Source organism: Mustela putorius, unplaced genomic scaffold, assembly GCF_011764305.1.
Source record: "Mustela putorius furo isolate JIRA1106 unplaced genomic scaffold, ASM1176430v1.1 tig00537248_pilon_pilon_pilon, whole genome shotgun sequence".
In the NCBI taxonomy this organism is placed as follows: Eukaryota; Metazoa; Chordata; class Mammalia; order Carnivora; family Mustelidae; genus Mustela; species Mustela putorius.
Genome location: NW_025422387.1, coordinates 2,754,995 through 2,782,800, shown reverse-complemented (window position 1 = coordinate 2,782,800; position 27,806 = coordinate 2,754,995). Strand labels below are relative to the sequence as shown.

The 27,806-nt window shown below is 57.2% G+C and overlaps 1 protein-coding gene across 2 annotated transcripts; it reads right to left on the bottom strand.

Moving 5' to 3' along the window:
* Positions 1 to 1,263: 1,263 nt before the first annotated feature.
* Positions 1,264 to 25,280, bottom strand: DHX37 (DEAH-box helicase 37). 2 transcript variants are annotated; one of them, XM_045073614.1, is made up of 28 exons: positions 25,153 to 25,280; positions 24,975 to 25,102; positions 23,382 to 23,551; positions 21,613 to 21,725; positions 20,713 to 21,043; positions 17,467 to 17,615; positions 16,313 to 16,405; positions 14,708 to 14,804; positions 13,692 to 13,805; positions 13,488 to 13,589; positions 13,111 to 13,225; positions 12,715 to 12,810; positions 12,418 to 12,509; positions 11,476 to 11,623; positions 10,844 to 10,920; positions 10,034 to 10,266; positions 8,751 to 8,862; positions 7,614 to 7,720; positions 7,279 to 7,467; positions 6,433 to 6,557; positions 6,231 to 6,347; positions 4,882 to 5,054; positions 4,033 to 4,147; positions 3,745 to 3,882; positions 3,449 to 3,543; positions 3,279 to 3,352; positions 1,910 to 2,007; positions 1,264 to 1,759 (listed from the first exon to the last, which is right to left on the bottom strand). In XM_045073614.1, exons 2-28 carry the CDS (start codon positions 25,078 to 25,080, stop codon positions 1,674 to 1,676), a joined length of 3,465 nt encoding a protein of 1,154 aa, XP_044929549.1. In that variant the 5' UTR covers positions 25,081 to 25,102; positions 25,153 to 25,280; the 3' UTR covers positions 1,264 to 1,673. The 2 variants fall into 2 exon arrangements, with proteins under 2 accessions (XP_044929549.1, XP_044929550.1); XM_045073615.1 differs by having other exon boundaries at positions 24,975 to 25,152; positions 25,203 to 25,278.
* Positions 25,281 to 27,806: the final 2,526 nt, after the last annotated feature.

The following is a 27,806-nucleotide window of genomic DNA, read 5'->3' as shown; positions in this document are numbered from 1 at the left end:
TTCTGAGGAAATTCCATACTGTTCTCCAGAGTGGCTGCACCAGTTTCATTCCCACCAGCAGTGCGAAGGGCTCCCTGTTCCCTGCATCCTTACCAACACCTGTTCCTTCTGTTAATTTTAGCCGCTCTGACACGGGTGAGGTGGTATCTCATTGTGGTTGTTTCCCCGATGATGAGTAACGTCGAGCATCTTTTCATGTGTCTGTTAGCTGTCTGGGTGTCTTTGGGAAAGTGTCTACTCCGATCCTCTGCCCATTTCTTAACTGGATTAAGGCAGTGATTTCTAAGGAGAGTTTTGCAACTGACAGTGTATTCAGTGACTCCTCAGCGCCCAATGCTGGTAGTGTTCATGCATTGAGCACCTACTTGTGCCCATGTATAGTGCTAAGTACCCTGGTGTTCTTGAATAAGACAAGCAAACCTTGACTTCCAGAGACTAGTACTTGGCGAGTAGTGGTAAGGTTTGCCGACAGGCTGATAGCTGGAGACTAAAGGGGTTGGGCATGGGTGCTGCCGTGCGCTAGCTGCCAGGGAGGTCTACCTGCTGAATCGGAAGAATGCCAGCTGCTGAGGCCTGAGGCTGGGAAGGGGAGGGGGTGCTCTGTGTCAGAGGGACAGAAAGCAAACCCTGTGCTTGGAGTTTGGTGAATGAGGGTATGAGGGCATCAAAGATTCCAGAAGGCCTGACGTGGAAGGACGAGATCAGATGTGTTCCCAGGCTCCCTCTGGCGGCCAGGTGGAAAATACACCATAGGCCTCAGGTGGATGCTGGGGACCAGCCAGGAAGTCTTCTCCATGGTCGGGCAGAAGCTGCTGGAAGTGTGCTGGGCAGGGACTGGGAATCTGAGATCCGGGGTGTGGAGCTGGGGAACATGAACGGGCTCTGGACATATTCTGGGGTAGGGTCCACAAACCCTGCAGATGGCTTGAATGTGGGGAGAGTAGGTGAGACCCGCTTTGGGGGTACACTGGGGTTAGTGGCCAGGCTGTGGAGAAAGAGAGTCATTCTGGAATATTAAACATGTACCTCTGCTGCTTTATTTACGTATTTGCATTAATGGACTTTGTGCATTTATACTATAGTATCAGAACAAATTGATTTAGGACAAACGCTGGAAGAAGGAGAGGCCATCAAGCCCTACAGGCAGGGTGGACAGCTGGGTGCACCCACCCAGGCCAGTTTCCCAACGTGCCTGTCAGGGTGGGGGTGGGACAGTGTCCTGCAGACATGTGCACTGAGACCCACTAGATGCGCACACTGGTATGCTGACAGCAGATATTTTTATTAAAAGTGATGCACAGCAAGGGAGCACCACCCCCGCTGGGGAAGGGATGCAGAGGAAGGGCCTGAGGGCACCTCCTGCCTGCTGTCGCTTCCCCCTCCGGCCCTGCCACTCCGCAAGGGACTAATGTAGTCCCCAGAGTGGCACAGGAAGTAAAACCATTCTCCGCCACATAATAAGTAGTTTTAAAAAGGACCCCTGGGGTCCGACTGCCCAGGGCAGCAGCAAGCTGTGTCCAGACGTTTTATATCCCAGATGAGCGAGGGTTTCCAGGGGCCTGGCCCGCCTCCTGGGAGCAGTCCACCGGCCAGGGCGACCAGGCTGGAAACCAGCCACAGCCAGCTCTCTGGGTTCCCCAGACCAGTCCCTGGTCTTACAGCCAGGCCTTGGGTCAGGGGTCAGAGGTGGGGGGCCAGGCTTTCTCAACGTCGGCGTGCATGGCCTGTGGGAGCCATTGACAGTACTCGGCCAGCAGGTCTGCAGAGGGCAGGAGAGAGGACAGTCAGAGCGGCTCTGGACCCGGGTGCCCGCAGCACAGCAGCGCCTCCCACCACCCCTCGGTTGCCTCGGTGGATCCCATCCTGTCCATCTGCGAGCCCTGGGCCACAGGGCACTGGTGACACTCACATTTGGGGCTTTTCCTCCAAGCAGCCAGCAAGGCCTCCCGGCAGAGGGCCTGCTCGGCAACAAGGGCTCTCAGCAGACTCTCCGTCCTGGGCTGTAGCCTGCAGGTGGAAACGTGGCTGTAGGGTATCGCTGTGCCCAGCAGCTGTGGGAAGGGGCAGGTCCCACTGCTAGGCCAGCCGCACCTAGGACGGTGAACAGTCTGCCTCTGTCATGCTGGGGGTGCTGGCCAGAGAGAAGGATCTAGACTCGATCACCCCTCCAACTTCATCTCTTCTCACGCTTGACTCTTTCCTGCCTCTGACCCCCCACCCTGGCTTTCGACAGGGTCCTCGAGCGCTACCACCCAGGCTGCTACCATACACGCTGCTCATCCCACCTAGAACCTTCCTCCGTACTTCTGCTCACAGCCCTACCCTGTCCCCATCTGCTTGGTCAGACCCCACTGGACCAACCCTACCCCACTGGACGTCCTCCCCTGTCCCTTTGTAGCCCAGTCCCCACATGCCATCTGTCCTAGTTAGGTTCTCTCTGGTGACAGCCCCCGCAGCTAGCATGAGGACATGCCTGGCACAGAGCAGGTGCTCCGAAATGCCGGGGGAACGACTTGACTGGCAGGGGCCCCTGGCGCCATGCCCCCACCCTGAGTCCCAGGAGACCCTGGCCTACGTACATGCCTGCCTGATGCCTGTGGGTCAGGCCCCTTGCACCAACTAGGAGGTCACCTTAGGAAGGGGCATGTGTCTGCTTGGAGCTGGGTGGGCAGAAAGCAAGCAAAAGGGAAGGGCAGGGCTAAGCAGAAGGTTGTTGGGAAAGGGGGGTCCTGTGCTCAGCAGGCAGGCGGCCCCCAGGGCTCGTGTGCAGGATGTCTCCTGGACACCTGGACCTCAAGATGGGCTGACCAGAGTCTCCCCAAAACCTCAGAACATGACCTTATTTCCTTGTTTGGGAGGAAGATCTTTGCAGATGGAATCATTTAAGAGGAGCTCGTACTGGACTGGGGTGTGCCCTACATCTGGTGACTGGTGTCCTTACGAGAAGAGAAAACCCAGAGACAAGGAGGCACAGCCACGTGAACACAGAGGCAGACCTTGGAGGGATGTGGTCACAAGCCAAGGAATGCCTGGATGCACCAGGAGCTGGAAGAGGCAGGAAGAATCCCCCCACCCCCCGCCCACCCAGAGCCTGCAGAGGGAACACAGCCCTGCTGATCCTTCACTGCCAACCTCTGGACTGTAAGGCTGCGAGAAATCTATTTCTGCTGTTTTAAAGCGCTTGGTTGGTGGTCATTTGTTACGGCCGGCCCTGGGGTGCTAGTGTGGGCTCCCTTCCCCACTACGTGCCACCCTGACGCTCCTGGGGAAGCCTGTACCTGGCCCATGTCTTCAGCATCGTGCTGGGGCTGGACAACAAGCAGCCCCGGTAGGAAGCCAGCTTGGGGAAGACCTGGGGAGAGACCACAGGACAGGATGAGGGGTCCCGGCTCACCTTCTGCCCATGTCCCCCCAGGCAAGGGAGCAGGGGAGCTGCTGGGCTGCCTACCTGCCCTTCCAGCAGAACGCGGGCGAAGTGCTTGTAACAGTCAATGCCCTCCGGGAAATCCACCTGCACCGCAGGGAGCGGCCACCCGACACGATCTGGAAGGCAAGAGCCTGTGAGCAGGGGTCTGGGATGGGTCCCCATAGGGCCCTAGTCATGTCCCTGAGTCTCGGGTCCCGCCCTGTGAAAAGACAGAAGGCCTGAGGTGACACGGCCCGTGACCTCCATTCCCAGGGTGCACGGTGTGGGACCATGTGTCTGCCAGCACCTGAGGCTGGCAGGAAGTCACCCTGACTCACAGAACACGCTGGCCCGGTGACACAGTACCCGCCCCTTCTCCGGGCAGTAGGTCGGGGGCGGCTCCTCCAGGGGCTTGTCGAACTGGCAGTAGGAAGGCAGCAGGACCGGGATCCACTGGACCTCAACAGCCGAAACACCTGGGAACCAGGGAGAGAAGGGCTGGGGGGGTCGCCGCGGCACTGCTGTGGAGGGGTGCCAGGGTCCCACCCCCCCAACCAGGGTCCCGGTGACACAGCTCACCAGAGCCGCAGAGAGTCAGACAAAGAGCTGGCCACCAGCTCGGCTACCTTTCATGTACATCTTGGTGGTCTCCACGATTTCCTGGTAGACCACGAACTCGGGCAGCTCTCGGAAAAGGACGGAGCTGGGGTGGATGAAGACGGGGTCATCGAGGAGAGGCGTCTGCAGAGAGACGGAGAGCGAGGACGAGTCCAGGCAAGGCACAAACACCAGGGAGATGAGCCCACATGAATTCGATTACACGCCCCGCCTGAAGCACAGGAGTGTGTGCGGTCAGCCCACGGTGGGGCCCCGCACGCGCGTCTGTACGTGGCCACGTGTGGGGCAGGTCTGTACGCCGAGCAGCACTGAGCCCCGCGGCTGCACCCGGATGATGGGGTGCCACGTGAGACAAGCCACACATAGACCACATCCAGAACATCCAGAACGGACACTTCCGGAGACATGGAATGCAGATTCACGGGGCAGAAAAAGGGGAGCCCCTGCTAACGGGCACGGGCGTCTTTGGGGGAGGCTGACGATGCCGTGAAGCTGACTGCGCCTGTGGCCATGCAGCTCCGTGGAGACGGAAAGCCACGGAACTGCATGCCTTCAAGCGGGGAATTGTAGGGCATGTGATTTCTCTCTGAATTAAGTGGTTACGAAAATAGAGTTGGGGGCAAAGCGAAGACCCAAAGGAAGACGTGACCCTGCCGCACACCCTGCCCTGGTCCTTGGCGGGGACTTTCCCAGAGGCTGCAGGCACTCGTGTGTGAGGAGGAGGGGCCCCCAACAGCCCCCCCCCCCCCCCGCGCTCAGGCTGGCAGGATGCCAGAAAGATGGGGAGGGCGGGGGGGCCAGGAGCCTGGCGAGGAGATCAGCCTGCGCACCGCGCTGCACTCCCCGCGCCCGCCGACCTTGTAGGCGTTCTTCCACGCGTCGTCCAGCAGGTCCTCGCTCTGCACCCTGCGCGCCAGGTGGTCGCCCAGGCCGGCCGCCACGATCTGCCGCAGGTAGGTCACCTGGCTCTCAGACGGCGGCTGCATCTTGGGGTCCACGAAGAGCCCGGCCTCGGGGCACACGGTATTGACTGCGAGGAAAGCCAGGTATGAGGACAGTGGGAGCCGCGGTCTCCTCTGCCCTGACCTTCTCACACCACTCCACGTTGTGGAGCTCCAGACACTCCTGCCTACTTGTTTTGGCTCCTCTCCACCGAGGCTGCTGGGGGAGACAAAGCCCTCAGCTGCCTGCCCCAAACCCATGCCCTTCTCCTCCTTAGGACAAAACCCCAAGTCCTCAGCGGGCAGCAGCGGAGGCGCTAAGGCAGAACCCGCTGGGCGGGCGCGGACCAGTCCCTGGCCCGGGTGCAAGACACGTGTGTCTGGGAGGGACCGATGAGCGGGGTTGCAAATAAGTCTCGGCGAGTAGGGGAATTTCTCATCCCTGGGTGCGCACCGCAGGGCGAAGACTGTCTCGCCTCGAGCTTCTGCAGGCACGAGCCAAGGCAGGCACGAGATCAGGGGAGGCCTCACCCTTCCGCAGGGGCGAGGGGAGGAGGAGGAGGCCGGTCTGAAGCTGTGGACGGTATAAAGAAGGGGGCTTTGGGCCGTGCAGCTCGGGAGGGGCAGAGCAGGGAGTACGGGAGGCTCAGACTTGGAAGAAAACTATGTTCTGAGATTTACCGGATAAACCTCCTCTTGTCTTTTCTACAAAACCTTTGGCAGAATACATGTTGTTTAACATAAAGAAAGAGAAAAAAGGAAAGAAGACGAAAGGACGCAGGCCCAAGAACAGAACGCAGACGAGCTCCACCAGCTCAGCCCAGGGGCAGGAAGAGGGGGACCGCACCGCCAGCTGCTCCCTGCCTCCCCAGGGGGGCCTCCACTTGATGCAAGGGAGGGAACCCAAGATGGGACTACGGGCCTCAGGGGCTGCTGGGAAGATGTAGCGAGCAGCTCCAGGCCCGTCCTAGGGATGCTACTAAGGAAAAGAGGAGCCCGGGGAAAGGCCTCGTGGGAGGGACTGCACGTTACCTTCCCTCGGCCCGCACGGCCCGGAAGTGGCCAGGACCAATTCGGGGGTTACGGATAAATCTCAGCGAGCTGGTGAATTTGCAGATGTGGACTCCGTGGATAATGGGGATTAATGGTGCGGGGTTAACGCGGCTCAAAACAACTTTCATCGTTACAACGGTCAAGTTCTCTGCTGGTGTCGCCAGAGATGGGGGACCTGGGGAGCCGCCAGAGGCTGGCATGGGGGACGCTACCTGCAGTGGTCAGCTGTCCCCGCAGGCGCCGGATCTCCACCATGGCCTTGTACCGAAGCCCGTTGGCCTCACAGAACTGGGGGGAGCAGCCGGAGTACTCACACGCTCCCACAGCACCTGCGGATGAGGGGGCACTGGCTTGCTGCCCTGCCCCAGGCCTGCCGGACCTCCGCCACCCCTCCAGGCCGCAGGGGGCACGCACCGAGCAGCACCATGATGTCTCCGAGCTTGAGAGAGGCGCCCTGCCCTGCCCAGATCCTCTTCATCTGGGCCACCCGGGCCCGCTTGGCCTTCAGCCCGGCGAGCTCGTTTTCGCTGGCCGCAGGTCTGCAAACACACACCCCCACCCGGGCTACCGCTGTCGGTCTGGCCGCCCTCGAGGCAGCAGGGGCAGAGAAAAATCCTGGGGGTAGCCACTGACTAACACGGTTAAGGTCTTGGACATAAAATTCACCACCTGTAGCCCAGGAGACGAAAAATGTGCGTTCTCCTAAGCCAACCATTCTCTAGATCAGATCTAGAGACCTGATCACGAAGAATCCAACAACCAATGCTGCCGTCCCAGCCACCGAGGGCGGCCTGGGTCAGTGATCACTGTCGCGGCTCCCCGGCCCATAGAGAGGCGCCAACGCCAGGGTTAGAGCGTGCGGCAGACACATTTTGGAGCCCTTAGCTCGTGTTAACTACTTTAACCCCAACAACAACTCCATTATTATTTTTGTCTCACCCCCATTTTCCAGATGGGAAAGGTGAGGCCCAGAGAGGTGAAGTCACCCCCTGAAGCCACACAGCCTGGAGTAGCGGAGGGAGATTGGAACCAGGGGTCTGGGCCAGAGCCTGGGCTCCTGGTCATTATAGGCTCTATGGGCTCCCCAAGCGAAGACCGGACTCTGCAGGGCTCTGAACGCCGCTGGGCTCAGAGCGGATGAGCACTAGCATGAGGCCACCCAACGTGCCAGTGACTCCCCCTGGAGGCCGGGCTACCGGTTGCCGCTCAGCACAGAGCAGCCCCCACTGGCCTGAGCAGCGCCCCCAACCCCGTGCCCACCTGTCCAGCTCCTCGAACAGCTCGCGGACAGTCATGGCGGCCACAATGGTGATGGCGTAGGGCAGACAGCCGTGTTGCCTGCTCAGTGCCAGCATCTTGGCGTAGCGGGGCGCCACGGGGAATGTGGCCATGGTCCTGCCCAGTGCAGTGATGGGGCAGCTCAGCCGGGACCTCTGCAGCTGCTTCATGCTGGAGGAGGGGAATATGCGGTGGAGGGGTGGGGTGAGAGGTGTTGCGACTCAGCGGCCCTGGTGCTCAGGGCAGCTCAGGAGGCAGAGGGCTGAGAACGGGGCTGGGAACTGGCTCTTGGCTCCCCCCGCCCCGACCCTACCTACCTCTCTGTTTTCTGGGGCGCCTGCAGGGCACCGAGCGCGATCAACAGCTCCTCGGCGGCCACGAGGGCCTCCACGGAGGGAGGCATTGGAAAGGGGAAGTTGATGACCTGGGCAGGGGGAGAAGTGGAGGGGCAGCTGGACTGCAGAGAAGCAAGCAAGAACGCGGGGGCCAGCACGGCAGGCCGGGCAGGAGGACAGCGCTCCCGCACCTGTCCCGACACCACTCACGGCCCCGACACTCAGAAAGGACCCCAGGGACGCTCCTCGTCTGTGAGCCACGGGAACCCCAAGTGCCGCCTCCTTCATTTATTCACACGATCCACGCGCTCGATAGCATGTACTGAGCACCTCATGTGCGCCACGGCCGTTCTTGGCCCCAGAGACCAAGAAAGCAGACGACAAGGGCAGGGCTCTGCCTATGCTGGAAGGGCCCGGACTACCCGGGAGTGAACACGGAGACCGGCGTACCCACATGACAGTGAGGGGAGGGAGGGACCGGGCTCAGGGGCGGTGGCAACTGAGAGAGGGTGACCGACTCCAGACTAGTGTTCTAGCAAATCCGCACACACCCGTGTCCACAGCTGCTCTGGCGCTCATGGCCACAGGTGGCGACAACACAGGCGCCCATCGACAGGTGAATGGCTAGACGGTACGTGGCCGGGCCCCAGGATGGAGCAGGACTCAGCCGGAAAGGACTGAAGTGCGGACACATGCCACCATAGGGGTGACCGCTGAAGACATTTATAGGAATGACTCCATTTACATGAAATGTCCGAAGCAGACAAAGCCATGGAGACTCGGGGTTGGGGAGGAAGGATCGGGAATGACTAGTAATGGGCCCAGGGTCTCTGTCTGCCTGCACCACGCTCCCTGGAACAGCAGAAAGGTGGGGGACCCCTGGACAGGGGCATCGTGAGGATGCTGCTGTCGCCAGAGGATTGAGTCAACAGAACATTCTGGAAGTCCATGGACAGCAACAGTCCTCTGTGCCTTGGGCAGGCGCTCTGGGTGTTGGGAAGGGTGAGTCCTGGGGAGGCAGGGGGTCTCGGGAGCCGGCCATGCCGGGGGGGAGCTGTGTAGACACAGCGTGCGGGAAGCTCTGTGGGGTATACAGGCAGGGCTGGGGCCGCCGCTGACCTTTTCAATGTTGAGTGCTTTCATCTGAAGGATCAAGTCTTCAACGGGCCTCCGGCTGATTTCAGGAGGAGGAAACTGCTCAAAGTCACCAAAAACTGCAGACGAATAGAGCCTGGGCCAAGAGAAGCACCAACATAATGGAATTATTGTATCAATAAACCAAAAGGGAACTCGGCCAAGCCACCCAGCACTGGATCTCCACCGGCCCCGGAGGACAGGCACGTGCCCCCACGCCCCATCCACTGCCTTGTGTCCCTGCCCCGAGGTGCGGACTCAGAGGGATCAGCCTCCACGTGAGGGACGGAGAGTGGCGCCTGGAGCCCAGTCCCCAGCAAACAGCAACCACGGTCACTTCTTCCTAGGTTTTTGTGCACCATTTCTCAATTTCCTCTTTTCATAATTTGAAATATCAACAAAACCAGCAATAAAACTATCAAAAATTAAAAGGACAAAAGCTGCAAGAGCACACTTGCCAACAGCACCTCTAAGGAGGCTTTACTGTCCAGATTAGGAAAAGAACTCTTTCTGCTCCACAATAAAGGACAAGTAACCCTACTAAGAAACAAGCAAGAGATCTGAAAAAGCATTTATCCAAAGAACACAAATAAATGGCCAAAATGCATGGGGAAAGACACGCAGGGTCACCAGCCATCAGGGACACGCAAACCAGGACTACAACGTGCCACCGCAGCACAGTTCCAGTCTTTAAAAAATGGAAAACTAACAGGTATTGGAGAGAACATGGGGCAACCAGGGAAAACTTCCATGCACGGCTGGTGGGAGGGCCACACGGTGTAGCGGCTGGGGGACACAGCACAGCGGGTCCCAGCCGGAGCAGCATAGCCGCCACGGGACCCAGCAACCCCTCCCCTGGGACAGACCCAGGGAGATGGAGACACACATCCAAGAGTGGGGACAGGAAGGGGCAGTGATGAGAATACTGGGAACGGGCTGTGGAGACGCCACACACCGCCGCCAACACTACAGCCCCCCCGAACGGCAGGCTTCAAAACGGTGACATTTATGGTAGGTTAATTTCACCACCACGAAGTTGTCACAAAGTAACACGAAAACACAGCCACTACAAATTAAGTCACCTACTGAGTCAGTAGCCAACTGAGCACCAACGAGGCCCCACAGAACCGCCCAAGGACCGTCTCCAGTAGGACAGTACCCGCTGCAGCCTGGGGAGGGAACCCCTGTTCTTTGCTCCATGCTGGTGGCTGCTGCAGTGCCCACCCCCCGCCCCCCCCGCATCACTGGAGAGGCCCAGGGAGGCCCACCTGTAGCAGTGGCCCGGCTCCGTCCGGCCCGCTCGGCCCGCCCGCTGATCGGCTGAGGCCTGGGACACCCAGGTGACCCGGAAGGAGGACACGCCGGTGACACGGTCGTAGTGCCGCTTCTTGACCTTCCCACAGTCTACCACGTACTTGATGCCCGGGATGGTGAGGGACGTCTCAGCCACGTTGGTGGCCACGACACACAGCCGCGTCCCCTCTGGGGGAGGCTGGAAGACCTGGGCAGCAAAAAACCACCAGAATCAGGAAAGAATTCATGTGACAGATGGGTGGGGGGGGGGGTTGGGAGAGGGGCCAAGAAGCCAGGAAATCTCTCTTAATCACAGAGAATTTTTTTAAGATTTAAAAAAAAAAATTATTTATTTGACAGACAGAGATCACAAGTAGGCAGAGAAGCAGACAGAGAGATCGGGGAAGCAGGCTCCCTGCCCGATGCGGGGCTCGATCCCAGGACTCTGAGATCATGACCTGAGCTGAAGGCAGAGGCTTTAACCCACGGAGCCACCCTGGCGCCCCTTAATCACAGAGAATTAGCCAGGCTAGTGGGACCGCAGAGGTGGCGAGGGTGACAAGCCCTCTCCTTGCCTCAGGTCACAGTGTTTCTCAGCATGGACGCAGGGAGGCATTCCTGTTCTCCAAAGAAATCCCAACGTCCTTCTAAAACTGGGGGTGTTGATCAAACCACTGATGACGAGGACAGCCCAGGGCCTGACCTGCCCTTCTCCCAGGGCCCTTCGGGGGGGCCCCAGCCAAGCACCCAGCCAGCATCCACCCCAGGCCCCAGGCTGTTGTTACCTGCGCTTGCTTCTCGGGGGCCAGCAAAGAGTAGAGCGGGAGCACGTGGAGGGGGAGCGAGGCGTCCGGCTGCTCACCTGCCGGAAAGCAGAGGCCCGCTGGCTCTCCCAGACGCCCCCGGCAGGCGCCCACCTCAGACCGCCCGGCAGCCCCCGACCTGTTCTCCACGCTCTGGACAGCACAGTGGGTGAGCAGAGTCTGGCTCGGGGTCAGAAGCTCCACGATCCCCACCCCATTCCCAGTGGGGAATGCCGCTTCGCTGTAGGATCTCCTCAGAGGTCTGGCCACCAGACGCCCTCGGGCAACCCCACGAGGACCCGGACTCCTCTGCCAACACGGGGCCCTAGAACTAGGCAGCCCTCCCAGCCAGGCCTGAGGCCTGCATTTACCCAGCAAAGCCGAGCACCCCCGTTACAATTAACACTACAAATATTTGAGGTTCTGCTTTGTCAGGCAGTTGAAAGAGCTCAGCAAACAGTAGGCACAAAGCGGCAGAAAGCCCAGCTCTCTTGAGGCTCGAGACAAAGATGTCTGGGCCTAACAACGGGGCCTGGTACACAGCAAACGCTCAAGAGACACCTGCTAAACGAACGACCGAAGGACCATGAGTAGGGGCCCTGCCCGGGGCACACCTCCATCTTCTCCGTCGTCCCCCAAGTCCAGGTCAAGGTCGGAGCCCAGGGCCTCCTCCTCCTCCTCGTCCATCTCCGCCTCCCTGTCCTCGTCACCCTCGCCTGCTGGCAACACCGAGTAGCTGTCCAAACTGATCTGGGGCAGTGCCTACGGCAAACAAGACGTCAGAACCACAGACTGCAGGAGACGTAGGTCACGGGCAGGAGAGACAAGCGTGTCGAAGTGCAAGGCCCCATCCCCCGACCCCGGAGCCACGAGGCCTCAGGCAGCTCCAGCAGCCCTCCTCGCTGTATCGCTGAGGCTAGCCACAGGACTATCTCACTCGGCTACAGGCCTGCTGTGAAGACGGACTCAGCATGCAGGAGGCACTTAAGAGCGCCGCCTGGCGGGTCCCAAACACAGCATGGGGGTTAGTGACCTCCAAACAAGGATGCTGTTACCCACGCATCCATGACGACAATGTGCAGATGCCAGGGGAGAGCACCCCCGCCCCGGTTCTGCAGGCAACACCAGGGACCCCGAGCCCTCCCAGAGCATCTCACAGGCCCAGCTCAGGTGCTTAGGGCTGGCCTTCTAGAAGCTTCCTCCTGGCCCACAGCACAGGGAACCGTAAACACTTCAAATCACAGCGCACCCTGCAGCCTCTGAGCAGCACCGCCCTGTAGAACCTCCTTCCACTATAGGAATGTACCAGACCCGTGCTGCCCAATACCGTCACCAGCAGCCCCAGATGGCTACTGAGCCCCTAAAACGGACCGAAGTGACTAAGGAACTGAATTTTAATTTTACTTCATTTTAATTAAATTAGGCTCCACACAGCTATGTGGGGCTGCTGGCCACCAGAGAAAGAAGGCAGCCTCAGAGCCTGGAGCGGCCCTGCTGCGCGAGCCTCTACACACCACCGCCACCGCCGCCGCCCTGCTGTGCGATCCCCTACACACCGCCGCCGCCGCCGCCGCCGCCCTCCTTGCTCTTGTCCTTGACTTCTTGAACTTCCGCATCTCCTCCACTGAATCTTCTCGATCTTCTCTCTCTGCAACAGGAGCAGATTGAGGAGAAAGACATCTTGAGGCCAGATGCAGGCTGAGGACTCTGTTCGTCTGTCCGGAGTCAGGCCGCTCCGCCGCTCCGCCGCTAGCCATGCCCAAGGCACCGGCTCCCCCGACAGGGAAGCCGTGAGGCCGGGAGGCCGAGGCTGACCCCCCGCCGGCTCCCAGGGCCCAGAGCTGCCGCGTTACCTGGGGGCCTGCGTCGGGTGTGTGGGAAAGCTCTCCTCAGCCTGCGGCACAGCGCGTGCACCTCCGCCTGCCCCGTCAGGAACACCAGGATGCCGCCTGAGCCAAAAAAGAGACCCCCCCGCTATCCATGTGCTCACAGAGCAAGCATCGTCTTCCCCGTCCGCCGAGAGCTGGGCACGAGGAAGACCGGTCACAGCAGCTGAGACCCAGGCCAGAACATGTGACAGGGAGCTGGAAAGTGCTGCACAACCCGCTATTTGACTCCCCGGGCATGGGCACAGAAGACCAGGGGAGAGGGACGCCAACCAAAGCCCACACGAGGATGCTCACGGCGGCTCATCTGCACCCCGGGGGTTCGGAGGGCAGGTCCGGCCTGTCTGGTCCCCAAGGCCTCACCTGGCGGCAGCATGCGGTGGATCTTGCAGACCTTCCGGAAGCACTCGCCACTGTAGTCTTCTAGCGGGGTCCGCTTGTTGAAGTGCACGGTCACCGGGAACTGCCGGGACTCCACCTGGGATGCACCCCAGGGGTGCACCGGGGCCGTGCACTGAGCCTCTGCCACAGCCTGGCGCCTCCTGCCTTCCCCGACCTACCCGCCCTTGGAGCTCCCTAACGCCGGCCCGCATTCACCGCACAGAGTTGGGCCTCCACCGGCAGAGAGGCCACCCCCATGCCCCCGCCCATGCTCGGCCTCCGCCAACCAGGTGTCCCACCATCCCCGCAGCCAGGCCCTGCTTGCCCTCGCCCGCCCGAGGCTCTGGCCCCGGCACTACCTTGATGACGGGCGGCGGCTGGGGGAAGAGCCGCTGGTTCTGCGTGAAGTCCTCCACCCGCAGCGTGGCCGACATGATGAGCAGCTTCAGCGGCATGTGCCTCTAGGGGACAACAAACCCGGTGACGACGGCCAGAGCCCTGGCGTGGGGGCCTTCGGGAGACCCTTTCACCATAGCAGGCAGGCGTGGCCCAGGGGGTTCTACCTTGGCCCGGAGAGCCACGATGCGGGACAGCAGGCCGATGAGGATGTCCGTGTACACGCTCCTCTCATGGGCCTCGTCGATGAGCACCACCTTGTATCTTGGCAGCAGGAAGTCCTAGGGAGGGGGCGGGGCGGTGGGGTGAGTCTGCCAGCCCAGGCCCGAGCCACTCCAAGGTCACGCACACCCCAAAACTCTCCCACCCCGGGAGCTCTTGTCACTGCTGGCAGGGATCCCGGAGCACCTGGCCTGTGACCTCGGGCAAGTTCCTCTGCCTCCCTGTGCCGGGTTCTCTATTCCTAAGTTGGGGCAACAGAACCCACCTCGCAGAGTCACAGGGAGGTTTCTGGGACAATCACTATCTGTAAAACGCACAGCCTGGGGCCCGGGCCCGGCAAAGAAACTGCTGGAGGAAGGGCAGCTACGACGCATTACAGCCCCGCTTCCCGAGCCAGGCGCTGGCAGGTAGGGAGGGCAGGCAGGGAACAGGAATGAGGAGGTGGCAGCAGGGGGAACCGAGGGTGCTGGGACAGCAGACGCCACAGAGAAAGGAGCCATACTCAACCCCATCACAGCACATTCACAGCTACATTCCCAGTGACCGCAGCTGGCATCCTGGTGGAGAAAGGCATCACCTCTGCCCTGCCCAGAGGTCCCTGCCCAGGTGGACGTCGCGCAGCCAGGAGTACACTCGTGGCTGAAGCACGTCTGTGAACCAAATCACAGTGACGTGAGTCCACACGGAACGAGCACCTGCCAGCTGTTGTGCTGAGGGGCTTCTGTGCGTCGCATCATCTCTGCTTCAAAACAGTTATGAGTCCAGGCTTTCAGATCAAGAAGCTGAGGCCCAGAGAGGTTAAGTAACTTGCCCAAGGTCACACAGAGGTGCTATGCCGCACAGTGCTTTGCCGGTGGTCACCATGCCAGCGGCTCACTTCCTGGGGGCGGGGGTGGGGGGACACGCAAACTCCCCAGCCCAGGCTCGCTGGCCTTGCTTTGTGACAAGAGGAGCGACCAACCTTCTGGATTTCCTTGAGCAACACGCCATCCGTCATGAACTTGATCCTGGTCTCCTCGGTGACATTCCCTTCGTATCGGATCTGGTAGGAGACGACCCTGCAGAGATAGGCAGGCCAGGCCCCGACCAGCTGCAGCCGTGTGGTTGCACCACACCAGACAGCAGAGGCCTGGCCCGCACTTTGTCGCCAACGTGCTGTGGAGGGAAGGGGGACCGCCGCAGCCCCCTGGAGACCCGGACCGCGGCTGGGGTGCGAGCTGGACCACCAACTCTGGAACCCTTTCAGAAGAGGACAGGAGGATGCTCCAGAGTTCTTCTGGGCTTAGTCATGGTCAGGGTATTATGTTTAAAATGTCCACGATTGGGGCTCAGTGGATTCAGCCTCTGTCTTCAGCTCAGGTCATGATCTCAGAGTCCTGGGATTGAGCCCCACATCGGGCTCTCTGCTCAGCACAGAGCCTGCTTCTCCCTCTCTCTCTCTGCTGGCTTCTCTGCCTACTTGTGATCTCTCTCTCTGTCCAATAAATATATAAAATTTAAAAAATAAATAAATAAAATGTCTATGATAGGGGCGCCTGGGTGGCTCAATGGGTTAAAGCCTCTGCCTTCGATCATGATCCCAGGGTCCTGGGATTGAGCCCTGCATCGGGCTCTCTGGAAGAGCCTGCTTCCTCCCCTCTCTCTCTGCCTGCCTCTCTGCCTACTTGTGATCTCTCTTTCTCTGTCAAATAAATAAAATCTTTAAAAAAATAATAAAATGTTCACGATAAAAAGCGAAAACGGAGGAGAAAAGAGGGCAAGTCTGTATGTACAGTCATTTTCAACGTATACCGTTTGATGCGACAGGAAAGACACAGAAGGACGTGGGGAGTAGAAACCATTTCTGTCAAAGTCAGATGGGAAGAAATACAGACAAATGCACAGAGTTCCTTGTCCGTGCCTGCAACTGTCTGGAAGGATCCGCAGGAAACACGCTGCGGCACCTCCCCCCCCACCCCTCGCTTGCATGCCGGTCCCGGGGTGCTGGTGCTGCTCTGTCCACGTTCACTAACAAGCCAGATGAGGGCCACTCTACATGCTTTGGTGCTTTCTCAGCTTTAGACCACACTGGACGTGCCACCTCTTTGAAGTCGAAGACCACAGTCTAGGCTGGGGCTAGGCAGGCGCATTCTAAACGTGGCCCCGAGACAGCCTCAAGCAAGCGCTGTGCTGGCTTCCGTCTGTCGTCCAAATCACGTCCCACAGCCTCACCAGCAGCAGATGATCTGCGCTCAGGAGCTTTGCCTAAAATAACTCGCCTGCGCGAGCACTCATCATTGCCCACTGTGTCCCGCCCCCTGGCTCTGCTCCATCCCTGAACCCCCAGAAGGGTCCTCAGTGCCCTGTGCATGAAGGGAGCACAGGGGCCTGGATGCCCTGTCAATGCTTTGCGGCCCCCGCCCCAGGACGTCCTACTGTCCAGGGGATGGGAAGCCTTCCTGCACGAGCAGACCCCTGTGCTCAGATGCGGAAGCAACACTCCCACCCAGCGCCCTTGGGACCGACGGGGCCCACCAGCAAGGCCAGGGGCCACCCTCACCCCTCCCCCAGGAGGCAGAGCCCTCACCTCTGTGACAGATTCATCTCCTTGGCCACTCGCTGGGACATGGCCACGGCAGCCACTCGGCGGGGCTCCGTGATGCCGATGATGCTGTTGTCACTGGGGGAGGGAGAGCAGGACGGGCGCATCAGCGGCGCTCCGGCCGCTCGTCCATCCCCAAGCCGCCCACGTTCCATGTCAGGATTCAGCGAGCGGAGCGGCCCTCTCAGCGGGGGGAATGGGACGGGCACCAGACAAGGCACCTCCGAACAGCACAAGGGAGCGGCCCGCCGGTCAGCACACAGATGCTTCGGCGGTCACGGCCCGATGAAAACCAGACAGCTGCTGCCAAAACGGGGCCCGGGGGGAGCAGAGAATGTGCTCCTTTCGACACAGAGCTTGCCAAGGGCTAGGGGCCAGATTCTGGGCTGTGCACAGAACAATTAACATAGTAAGCTGCTCTCCTTAGGAGGGTCAGCATACTGGGTTGAAGGTGGCTGGCATCCAGGGCTGGAGTTTCAGGAGGGCTCCTGGTCGTGTACCTGGGCTGTCTGCACAAACAATGTGGCTGATGCTGGACCACCTGCTTATCTTCTGGGCACCTGGGACTCAGGGGCGTCCCGGGCAGAGGGTGCCGAGGTGACCACAACAAACACCCCCCCGCTCCGTCTACTGGGAGAGGGCTCTGGAAGCCCGTGGCCTGGATCCGCCAGACTTCACCCCTTGTGCCTCTCCCCTCTGCTGGCTGTGTTCTGTGCTCTTTTGCTCTAGTAAAACACTTACGTGTACAGCTACAGGCTGGGTCCCATGAACCTTCCCAGCAAATCCGTGAAGCTGGGGTGGTCTTGGGGACCCATGATGCACACACGGGTCAAAAGTGCCAACAGGAGGAGACATCAGCAAACACACTGCCCCACGTGCCAGGGACCAATCCAAGCATTTTATGCAAATTCCCTCTGTTCACCTACATACCCTGTGAAGTAGGTGCCATGGCTGTCCTTATCTCAGAACTGAGGACGCAGAGGCCCAGAGAGGTTAAGGAGCTTGGCCAACGCCACACAGCACATAAATGGCAAAGCTAGGACTAGATCCGTGGGAGCTCGTGTTCGGAATAACTTTTGGGGATCACAGCTCCACTGTCACCTGAAGAACCTTCAGAGGACCGTGCGGCCAGCCCCCACCTGCTGTAGCCTGCTTCGTAGAGAAACTGCGGCACCTGCGTGGTCTTCCCGCTGCCAGTCTCCCCACACACGATGACGATGGGGTGCTCAGCAACGGCCTCCATGATCGCTTGTTCTTCGGCGAGAATGGGGAGCTTCAGCCGCTCTTCCTGGCAGAAGAGAAGTCAGTGCTCAGGGAACTGGGGGTCAGTAGGACTATCAAGGTTGACACGGTTTCTGGAAAGGTGTCCGTGGGCATGTGGATGCTGCAAGCTTCCTATCAAGTTGATGACGCCCTGCCACAGGGGAACGGGTGAACCCTGACCGCTGAGGAGCGGGACACAGAGTCACAGCCCCCAGGAGACAGAGACATGGGCGGGGTCCTTCTGGGTCAGAGTGGAAGTTCTTGGAGAAGGCTTAGCTGGGACAGAGGAGCCCCCCTGAGACACAGCAGTCTCAGCTGTTGCTGGGAGCGGGGTGGGTGGGTTTACATTTCCATCTGATCACTCCAGTAAACAACCCGGTACTAATCTTATCTAATTCAAGGACCTGCCACCCTGCGATTCCTCCCACAGACACATCCTCCAGAGCAGTGACTTTACGATTTTATTCGTTTGAGAGACTGCGTGCGTGAGCTCCGGGGCTAGGGAGGGGGCACAGAGGAAAGGGACAAGCAGACTCCCTGCTGAGTGCGGGGCTTGATCCCAGATCCGTAACCCTGAGATCACCACCTGACTGCAATGGAGAGTCGGATGCCTAACCGACTGGGCTGCCCAGATGCCCCCAGAGCAGTCACTTTCAAACCTTCTTTCCTGTAACACACACACAGAACAGGTTTTGTGTGGTAACTCATTACACACACGCACACACACACGTACACGCACGTACAGCTGACCCCTGAACAACACAAGCTGCGTTTGAACGCAACGAGTCCGATTCCTTATGCACAGATGTTTTCCCTGTAAATGAAGGACAGCACTAGGAGCGCCTGGCTGGCTCCGTCAGCAGAGCATCTGACGCTCGATCTCAGGATCACAGGTTCGAGCCCACATTGGGCACAGGTATTACTTTAAAAAAAAAAAAAAAAAAAAAAGGTACAGGACTAGAGATGTGTTTTATCTTCCTTATGATTTCTTCACATCTTTTCTCTGGCTTGCTTTATTGTAAAAATACATTACGTAACACACACCACACAAAACACGTATCAGTTGGCTCTCTCGTGTTATTGATAAGGCTTCTGGTCAATGGCAGGCTTTTTGTGGTTAAGTTTTTGGGGAATTCAAAGTTGCGTGTGGGTTTCTGACTGCGCAGAGAGTCAGTGCCCCAACTGCCGTGTTGTTCAAGGGTCAACGTTTCCCATACTGGAAAAGTTTTATGAACCACTGCTCACGTTCACTCTCTGAAGCACGCTCATGTTAAAAAGCATCCCATTCTATTTCTATTCTATTTGCTTCAAAAGCAAAAAGTGCTGGCGATCTCATGACCCATGACGGTTGTGACCGTCAATGTGCAAACACTGTCCAAGAGAAAATGTTGCACGTGTAAGGATACTTGAACTGTGCTCTATTCACACACTAGGACACGACACAGCCGGGGTAAAATGCCCCCCCAGGCAGATGAACTTTGGCTCGTGCATCATGGTGCATAAATAAAGCTCAGAAACATAAAACTAACAAAAAAAGCAAAAGGCTGGGGGAAAAATGACATGACGTCGTTTATAAAACCAGGTAAACTTAAGTAATAGATGGCTTGGGAACATGTATGTGAATAAAGACTAAGAGAGGACGAAACCAGAACAGGGCAGTAGGGACACCTGAGGGTGGAGCCAGGGTCCCCGCATGAGGGTGAAGCAGGACCCCACACCACCACCAGCCAGCAGATGGCACTGAGCTCTGACTTCACCTGGAAGGAAATCTAGGGGCGCCTGGGTGGCTAAGTCGGTTAGGTATCTGACTCTTGGTTTCAGCTCAGGTCATGATCTCAGGGTCCTGGGATGGAGCCCTGCACGTGGGGCTCTGCACCTGGTGGACAGTCTGCTTGGATTTTCCCTCTGCTCCTCCCCTGCCTGCCTCCCGGACCCGCCGTGGGTTCTTGCTCTCTCTCTAAATAAATAAAATCTTTAAGAAAAAGATTCTCCCGGGGCACCTGGGTGGCTCAGGTCATGATCTCAGGGTGCTGGGATCGAGTCCCACATCGGGCTCTCTGCTCAGCGGGGAGCCTGCTTCCCCCACGCCTCTGCCTGCCTCTCTGCCTACCTGTGATCTCTGTCAAATAAATAAAGAAAATCTTTAAAAAAAGAAAAAAGATTCTCCCGCCCCCCTCCCTCTGCCCCGCCCCCAGTTACACATTCCCTCGCTCAAAAAGAAAAGTCAGCCAGCTTGCTCTAACCATATGTAAGGACATAAATGCACCTGTAACTGAAACCAGTTTCAATAAATACTACTTATTCTTATGTAGAACATAGCACTGGTATCTTCTTTCTTTTTTTCCCATTAAAAAAAAAAGGGGGGGCTGGTCACCTCTCCCGGCTTCCACTATACAATCTGCGGTCTGAAACTGACCCTCCCAGGCCCAGGGAGCCTCCTGCCTCAGGGACTCAGCTCGGCGGTTCTGAGTGTGGGACAGCCCCTCTCCTCGCCTCCCGGGGGTTCTTAGCACTTGCCCTAGACAGCTTCCCGGGCCCTCCTGTTCTCCCCCTTCACGGCCCCTGATCCTTTCCGACACGGCTCCTGTCCCCGCCCATGTCCTCTGCTGTGCTGACAGCCGGAGGCTACAGAGCACCGCACTTCCAGGGCCTGGCCACCGGCACACGCTCGGGCACCGAGGTGGAGGCCCCCTGCTCCCCCTGCCCCCACCCCGTTCTGCAGATGAAGAAAGGGAGGCCCGGGAATGGGCGAGAAAGTGGTGGAACCAGATGTCCACTTCAAGTCAATGGACTGCACAGCCCATGCTCTTGTCCTGGTGAGTGGTCACCTGGGCCAGGGACCCATGGTCAGAGGCCGAGGGTGACGGTGAGCCGGTGATGACAGAAGCAGGTGACACCCACCTCCACAGCCCTGCCCCGTGCCGGGCCTGCTGTAGGCACACGTCAGTCTCTATGACAACCCCCCAGGACCCCCCAGGTAGGCAGTTGTCCCTGTTCGAGGAGAGGCCACTGGGGCACAGGAAGTAATGCGACCTGCTTGAGCCCCAGGGGTGCCCCCACCACAGGGTGCACCCTACACTGTGCTAGCCTGAGCACTCATCACCAACACCAGAGCAGCGAACCTGCATTTCGGGGGTGCGGTTCACAGGAATGAAGACGGCGGGCTTCGCCGGGGGCCTGGCCAGGGTGGAGGCTGCTGCTGGAGGTGCCGAGGTAGTTCCGGCCAGACAGCCTTGGCTATTGGGCCCTGGGCTTCCAGTGCCAACCCCTGGTGCAGCTGGCAGTGCCCCGGCTCCAGCCTTCACCGGCTCAGCGACAGGGGCCTCCTCTGGTTCAGATTCTGCTGAGGACTCATAGTCCTCCTCCTCCGACTCTTGGTGATAGCGCTTCCGGTTAGCCCCGCTGAGGCTGCTGATCTTCTCCTGCCCCTGGGCTTCGGTCTTGTCAGACTTCCTGCCGGGACAGCCAAAGGACAGGCACGAAAGCCCTACAATGGGCCAGTCAACCCGACACAGCTCTGTGTTGCTATACACCCCACCACGGCCATACCCCTTCCCGCCCCAGGGCCTCTGTACTTGCCTCCCTGCTCCCCGCATGTACACTCTCCCTCACCTGACCCAGACGTCACCCAGCGGGGAGACCGGCCCATCTCCCTGCACCCTCTTTCCCTGCTTTACTTTCTGCCTCGTGCCTGCCAGCACTAGACACAGATGGAGTCAGTTGGTTCTTGCCCATCTCCCCACCATGAGACTGTAAGCTTACTTATTATTCTATTCTTGTGCACCCCTCTACCCCCAGGGCCGAGGAGAGCCTGGGACATAGTTTGCACTCACAGCAGCCATAAATACGCACAGTGCTTAAGACCAGGACTCTGCCCTGCAGGAAACCCCATCGTGGCTGGGTGGAGAAACCCCGCAGGCGGGGTTCCTGGGAGCTTCAGGGCCGCTGCCCACGTCTGTCCTCTGTCCTTCCACCACTCAAGCCCTCCCCCAGGGCACTGGCAGGGGGCCCGGCGCACTCACTCTCTGCTGTGGTACATGCGGTCCCCCGTACCCAGCTTGGACGTGGTGTAGAACAGTCGCAGCTCGGCTTCCGAAACCTGGACCTGGCTCAATTTCTGCAGCATCTCCACTCGCTGGGGAAGGAAACAAGTGCATTAGACATCAGGCAGGATGACCCTCTCATTGGACAGGAAGCGAGACTCTACATCAGATTCTGGCCTCGTGAACAACTGGTCTTTTTAACCTTAAGGTCACATTATGAGTGTTGCGTGGTGGTCCCGCCTCCCGGTGAGCCAGGGTGGCTTTCTTTCTTTCTTTTTTTAATAGATTTTATTTATTTTATTTTAAACAAATATGCCCATGTCCTAGAATGTGATCTTATTTGGAAAAAGGTTTTCTTCAGATCTAATTATGTTAAATTTCTCCAAGTGAGTTCCTGCATTATTCAGGTTGGTCCCAAATTCCAAGACAAGTGTCCTTACAAAATACACAGAGAGGAGACAGCCATGTGAAGACAGGGGCCAAGACTGGAGGGACATGACCACAGGCCAGGAATGCCTGGGACCACCCCAAGCTGGATAGAAGGAAGGCTGCCCCCCGACAGCCTTCATAGGGACATTGATTTCAGACTCCTGGCCTCAACAGCTACAACAGGACACATCTCTGTTGCTGTAAGCCATCCAGTTTGTTTCGGCAACTCCGGGACCTAGATACAGATTTCTGCTACCTGGGCTTTGACCCAGAAGGTGGTAAAGAGGCCAGCTGTGGAGATGACTGGGGGACCGTGGATTGACAGTTGCTGTGCTGGCGACAGGTACACACTGAGTTTAGTGCACGAGGTTCTCCATTTCTGTAGATGTTTGAATCTCCCATTACAAAATGTGTTCCTTAAAAAAGTATGAAGGGAGGGGCGCCTGGGTGGATCAGTGGGTTAATCCTCTCTGCCTTGAGCTCAGGTCATGATCTCAGGGTCCTGGGATCGAGCCCCAAGTCGGGCTCTCTACTCGGCAGGGAGCCTGCTTCTCCCTCTCCCTCTGCCTGCCTCTATGCCTACTTGTAACCTCTCTCTATGTCAAATAAATAAATAAAATCTTAAAAAAAAAAAGTATGCAGGGAGAAAGGTTGATTCTCCAGAATTAAGTTAAAAAAATAAGTGACACAAAATGATTAAGACAAAAAAGGAAGAGATGACCATGCTAATGGGCTGACTGCCCAGTTACTAAACATCCGGCCTCAAGGATGCTGGGTGCATCCAGACTGACGGAGACTCCTCGGCAGGCCCCTGGAGGGTCTGCAGGCTCCTGAGCTGTGTCAGGTATGGGGGCTGCTGGCCACAGAGGCCATTCGAATTTTTTTTTTAAGATTTTATTTATTTATTTGACAGAGAGAGATCACAAGTAGGCAGAGAGGCAGGCAGAGAGAGAGAGAGAGGAGGAAGCAGGCTCCCGGCTGAGCAGAGAGCCCCATGTGGGGCTCGATCCTAGGACCCCAAGATCATGACCTGAGCCGAAGGCAGAGGTTTTAACCCACTGAGCCACCCAGGCACCCCGAGGCCATTCGAATTTAAATTAAAATTAAGCCACATAAAAAATTCCTTTCTCCCACCATACTAGCCACACATGCCCAGCAACTACTATATGGAATTGTGCAGACACAAAGCATGCCTCCACCCTCCCCGTTCTGGAAAGTTTGACTGGACATTCATGTGGCAGAGATCAAGCCGGGGGACACAGACCCTGTCTCTCCCCAGTGTGGGGAGCCGTATGCCGACCCTGATGGAACAGGCGTACCTGGCTCTTTTTCTCCTTCTGTTCTAAAATTTTCTGCAGCATTTTTCGCTCTTTCTTGGTCAGAGGCTTCTTCTCCTTCTTTGACAGTGGAGGGGCTTTGGGTTTCTTTTTCTTCTTTCCCGGCAAAACAAGTGCATTGCTTGCATCTACTCCTTTCAACGTGTCTTTACCTGGAAAGATACACATGCCTGAACCCGCAGCCCAGGGACCAGAGACCACAGAGGCCTGCGGTCCTCCAGGGTCAACGTTAATGCCATGTTCTCCGGGGGGCGGGGGGGAGCTCTGTGCCTCCTCTCATGGGCACCCCCTGTCCCATGTGTGAGCCCCCCAATGCCCACACAGGAATGGGGGTGCAGGCCCGTCAGCGTTCCCTCAACTCGTCTGCCCAGCACCCACCACGTGTCAGACTCCATGGTGAGTGAGGGCACCTCCATCATGGTGGTCAGGGGAGGGCAGGGAGGGAACCTGCTGCAACAGTGCTCCCCTCAGAACGGGGTCGTGCTTTCTGTGGATGTGAGGTCAAAACTATTTCCATAATACCATAATACTACAACATTCTCCAAAGCCTTTGCAGGGCACTAAATGCTGAGTTCAAGCCATATCTACTTTTTTTTTTCCCTAAAGATTTTATTTATTTATTTATTTGACGGAGATCACAAATCAGGAGAGAGGCGGGGAAGCAGGTTCCCCGCCGAGCTGAGAGCCCGATGCTGGGCTGGAGCCCAGGACCTTGAGACCATGACCTGAGCCCAAGGCAGGCTTAACCACTGAGCCACCCAGGTGCCCCCGTATCTACTTTTCAATGTCATAGTTTGAAAGTTCCCAATCTAGACCCCAATTCAGCTACCGTATTACTCAACCTGCGGCAGCCCGTCGGGGAGCACCTGTCCTGCCTGCCATCTAAGGCCGCGGCTCCCACCCCAGGGCTCCGTGTGGGCTACGTCGGACTCCCACTAGCTCCGCCTGCCGGTTGGACTTGTCCGTCTTTGTGCTGCGAAGTGTCAGAGCAGCTGTGTCTCCTCCCACCAGCATCTGAGCTCAGCAGGGCAGAGATTTAAATAAAACAAAACCAGAAAGAACTCTCCTGTTGTGTCCCCTGCAACAAATCATGGCACACAGTGGGCGAACCTACCAACAGGGAGGAATCCGCGCAGAAATGTCTGGGCTGAAAAAAACTCATTCAGGGGTCACTGGCAAGGAGATTGTAACAGAAGCCAGAGAAAGAGATGGGATGGCTTCACTTTCTTGCCCACATTCCCCATGCTACTAAACGAGGGCTTAGGGCTCCTGGCCGGCTCCGTCGGGAAGAGCGGAGGGGGGGGGGAGGGGCTCCTGATGTCAGGGTTCGGGCCCCACGTTGCAGCAGGTTCCCTCCCTGCCCTCCCCTGGGTAAATAAAACTTAAAAACTCGTGCCGGACTCCACAGGGGAGAAAGCCTCGGGATTGTCCCCAATTCACCGTTACAATTAGACTGTCACGGTGTCCCGCTCTGTGGAGCATCTGAGAGGGGGTTCCTCCCGGTCCCCCCGCCCCAAGGTCTCGGAGGCAGGACGCAGGCCAGCCCCGGCCCAGCCTCCGGCCGGGACGCCTTACCCTCTAGTTCCAGCCGCACGGGGGGCGGCTCCGGGGGGCCCTTCGAGGGGCCGGGGGTCGCCTGCAGGCGCCCCTTGACGTTGTAGCGCCGGCGCAGCTTCCCCATAGCGCCCAGTACCGCCCGGGTTCTGGGGCACAGAAACAGCCCCGAAGCCCAGCGCCCAGTACCGCCCGGGTCCTGGGGCACAGAAACAGCCCCGAAGCCCAGCGCCCAGTACCGCCCGGGTCCTGGGGCACAGAAACAGCCCCGAAGCCCAGCCCACGTGGGCTCCCGGACCCCGGGCTCAGGCCGCGAGACTTCCGGACTGCGTTCTCGCGAGAACTGAGGATAACCGGAGCCTGGGGGGCGGGTCTAGGGGCGGGGCCTGTGGAAAAGCGGGGCGGGGCCAATTTAGAAGCGGGAGGGAAGCCTGAGGTCGCCTTAGAGACCTGAGTTTAAGCCCTGAGTGGTTCGCGCCTGGTGCAGCTGAGTCTCTAAATCTGTTATTTGCTAATACTAATTGGGGAGTGGGACTGTTTAGTCGCCTTTTAAAATATAATCCCCTCCACTGCAAACTTCTTCCCTTTTGTTTTCGCTCATCTGCACTTTCTGATATTCCTGTAAGAGACATAATTAGTTGTGCAGTGAAAAGGCACAAATGTTTCCATTACAGGGCAGAAGCACTAAGGGAAGAAAGCATCCATTAGGCGGCTTTAAACTCTCATTACCCCATCACATTATCTGCAGCGCACTCGGAAATAATGTATTTTCTGGATCCTGTAATTATCTTGCATCTAGAACAGTGATATCGGCATTTTTTTTTTCTGTTAAAATCGTTCATTTGTTAAGGGCAGGCATTTAAAATATATTATAGGGGGGGAAAGTGCACTAGGGTTTATTTTGGAATTTTAAAAGGAACCTAGAACGAGGTCTGGCTGCAGAGTAGATAAGCAGTAAGTTATTGAATGTAGGAATGAATGAATGAATGAATGAACGGAGAATGTGATTGCATAAGCTTCCCTCCTGCCCCCCAAAAGAAAAGCAAAAACAAAATGACATACGTGCACACACACAGGTGGTGCATGAGGGGACGTAGGTAGTGTATGTGTGAACATATTTATAAAGTTATATATTAATTTAAATGGATTTTGGGGGGAAAAGAATAATTAACATAGCAAACCTCTGGTTTTGTAGGTTTGATAGCTTAGAATGATAGTGGTCTGCAGTTTTCCCTTAAATATCTCTAAGTAAATAAAAAATGTGTGCGTTTTAAAACTAATTAGGTAATACATTCTCCTGCGTTTTCTAAAATATTAAATACCAAAGGATTATCTCCAGAAAATATAAGAGACCTATATACAGGTCTCATAAATATGTTGAAAAAGGAGACCAATCGCAGAAAAGCATACTCTGTGATCCCATATACATCAAGTTCAAAAACAGGCTAAATAAATTCCCTAAATTTTGGAGGGGAAATAGTGAGTGGCAGAGGACAAAGGGAGCTTTCATGGGAAGCTGGTAATGGTCTGGGTGCTGGATACCTTCGTGTGTTGTTTAAATTCATAAAAAAGCACCTTATGATTTGGGTGTTTTTCTGTTTGTACGCTATACCTCAGGAAAAAAGTTTTCCTAAAAAGTAAGAACTTAATGTGGCCAATTAATATGCAAAAAATGTCACCAGGAATCCAGAGAACGGTAAGTTCAAAAATAAGATACAATGTTTCACTCTTTGGCTTGGCAAAGGTTAAGTTTTATTTTCCTGACGGTGTCAAAAATAAGGTCTGGTTGGACACAGTTTGCTTCAGGCCCTTCTGCCGCAATTGGTTACTGAAGGCCCTTCAGTCTTTTAAAATCAGTTCACCCTCCTACACTTTTATACCATTTTTTTAAAAAGATTTTTATTTATGTGACAGAGATCACAAGTAGACAGAGAGAGACAGGAGGAAGCAGGCCTCCCGCTAAGCAGAGAGCCCGATGCGAGCAGGCCTCCCGCTAAGCAGAGAGCCCGATGCGAGGCTCGATCCTAGGATCCTGAGATCACGACCCCAGCCGAAGCTTTAACCCACTGAGCCTCCCAGATGCCCCTTTATACCATTTACTTATTGAAGAAACTGGGTCGTTTGCCCCGTAGAATGCTCCACATTCTGGATTTCACTCAAGGCTTCTCATTTTCTCCTCCATCCCCCATACTTCCTGCCAACTGTGGGTTAGATGGGGAGGTCAGATCCGGTGAGGGTTCAAAGTGTTTTGGCAAGAATCCATCCTAAGCGCGGCAGGTGACTTCCTGCTACCGGGGCCGGGCGCGCCCGGGTCAGGACCGCGTGGCCTCTCCATTTTCAAGTTCTGCCGCGACCAGTCAGTCCCCTTCTGGGTTTCAGCCTCCTGCTGCATCCATCACGTCACTAACGGGGTGCGTCGTGATTTCCGAACACTCTCGCGCCCTCCTTTTGAACCAGCCGGACTTAATCTTCCGAAAACTTCCCCTCCTCGCCTGTTTTGTGACGCTGAATTACAGCTCGTTCAGGAGGGGCAGGAGGGATGTCCGCTCGCTGCTTCCCCTTTCTTTCAAAAAAAATTTCAGAATGGATGAATGGATGAGCCGGAGCCCTTGCCGTCGCCAACGGTGGCCGAGGATTGGGGATCGTTATGAACTCAGTGACATGTTTGGATCTGGTTCTCCAATCAATGGCGGTCATGATCTCGCGGAGGCCGTTGCCAAGTTTTACCTGCACCGGCCGCTTTTTACCGAAAAGTTAAACATAAAAATTGGTATTTTTTAAATAAACGGTTACCCCTCTCACCCCCCCCCCCCACTCAGCGGGGGCGGGGAGACCGAGCAGCCTCCGGCCTCC

Excerpts from the sequence above, each read along its gene's own strand:
- DHX37 (XM_045073614.1), bottom strand. The coding sequence starts at position 25,080 with ATGGGGAAGCTGCGCCGGCGCTACAACGTCAAGGGGCGCCTGCAGGCG. Across the intron at positions 12,811-13,110 it reads CCACCGCATGCTGCCGCCAG|GCGGCATCCTGGTGTTCCTG; the intron begins GTGAGGCCTTGG and ends TTTTTGGCTCAG. Across the intron at positions 3,883-4,032 it reads CACCAAGATGTACATGAAAG|GTGTTTCGGCTGTTGAGGTC; the intron begins GTAGCCGAGCTG and ends CCTGGTTCCCAG.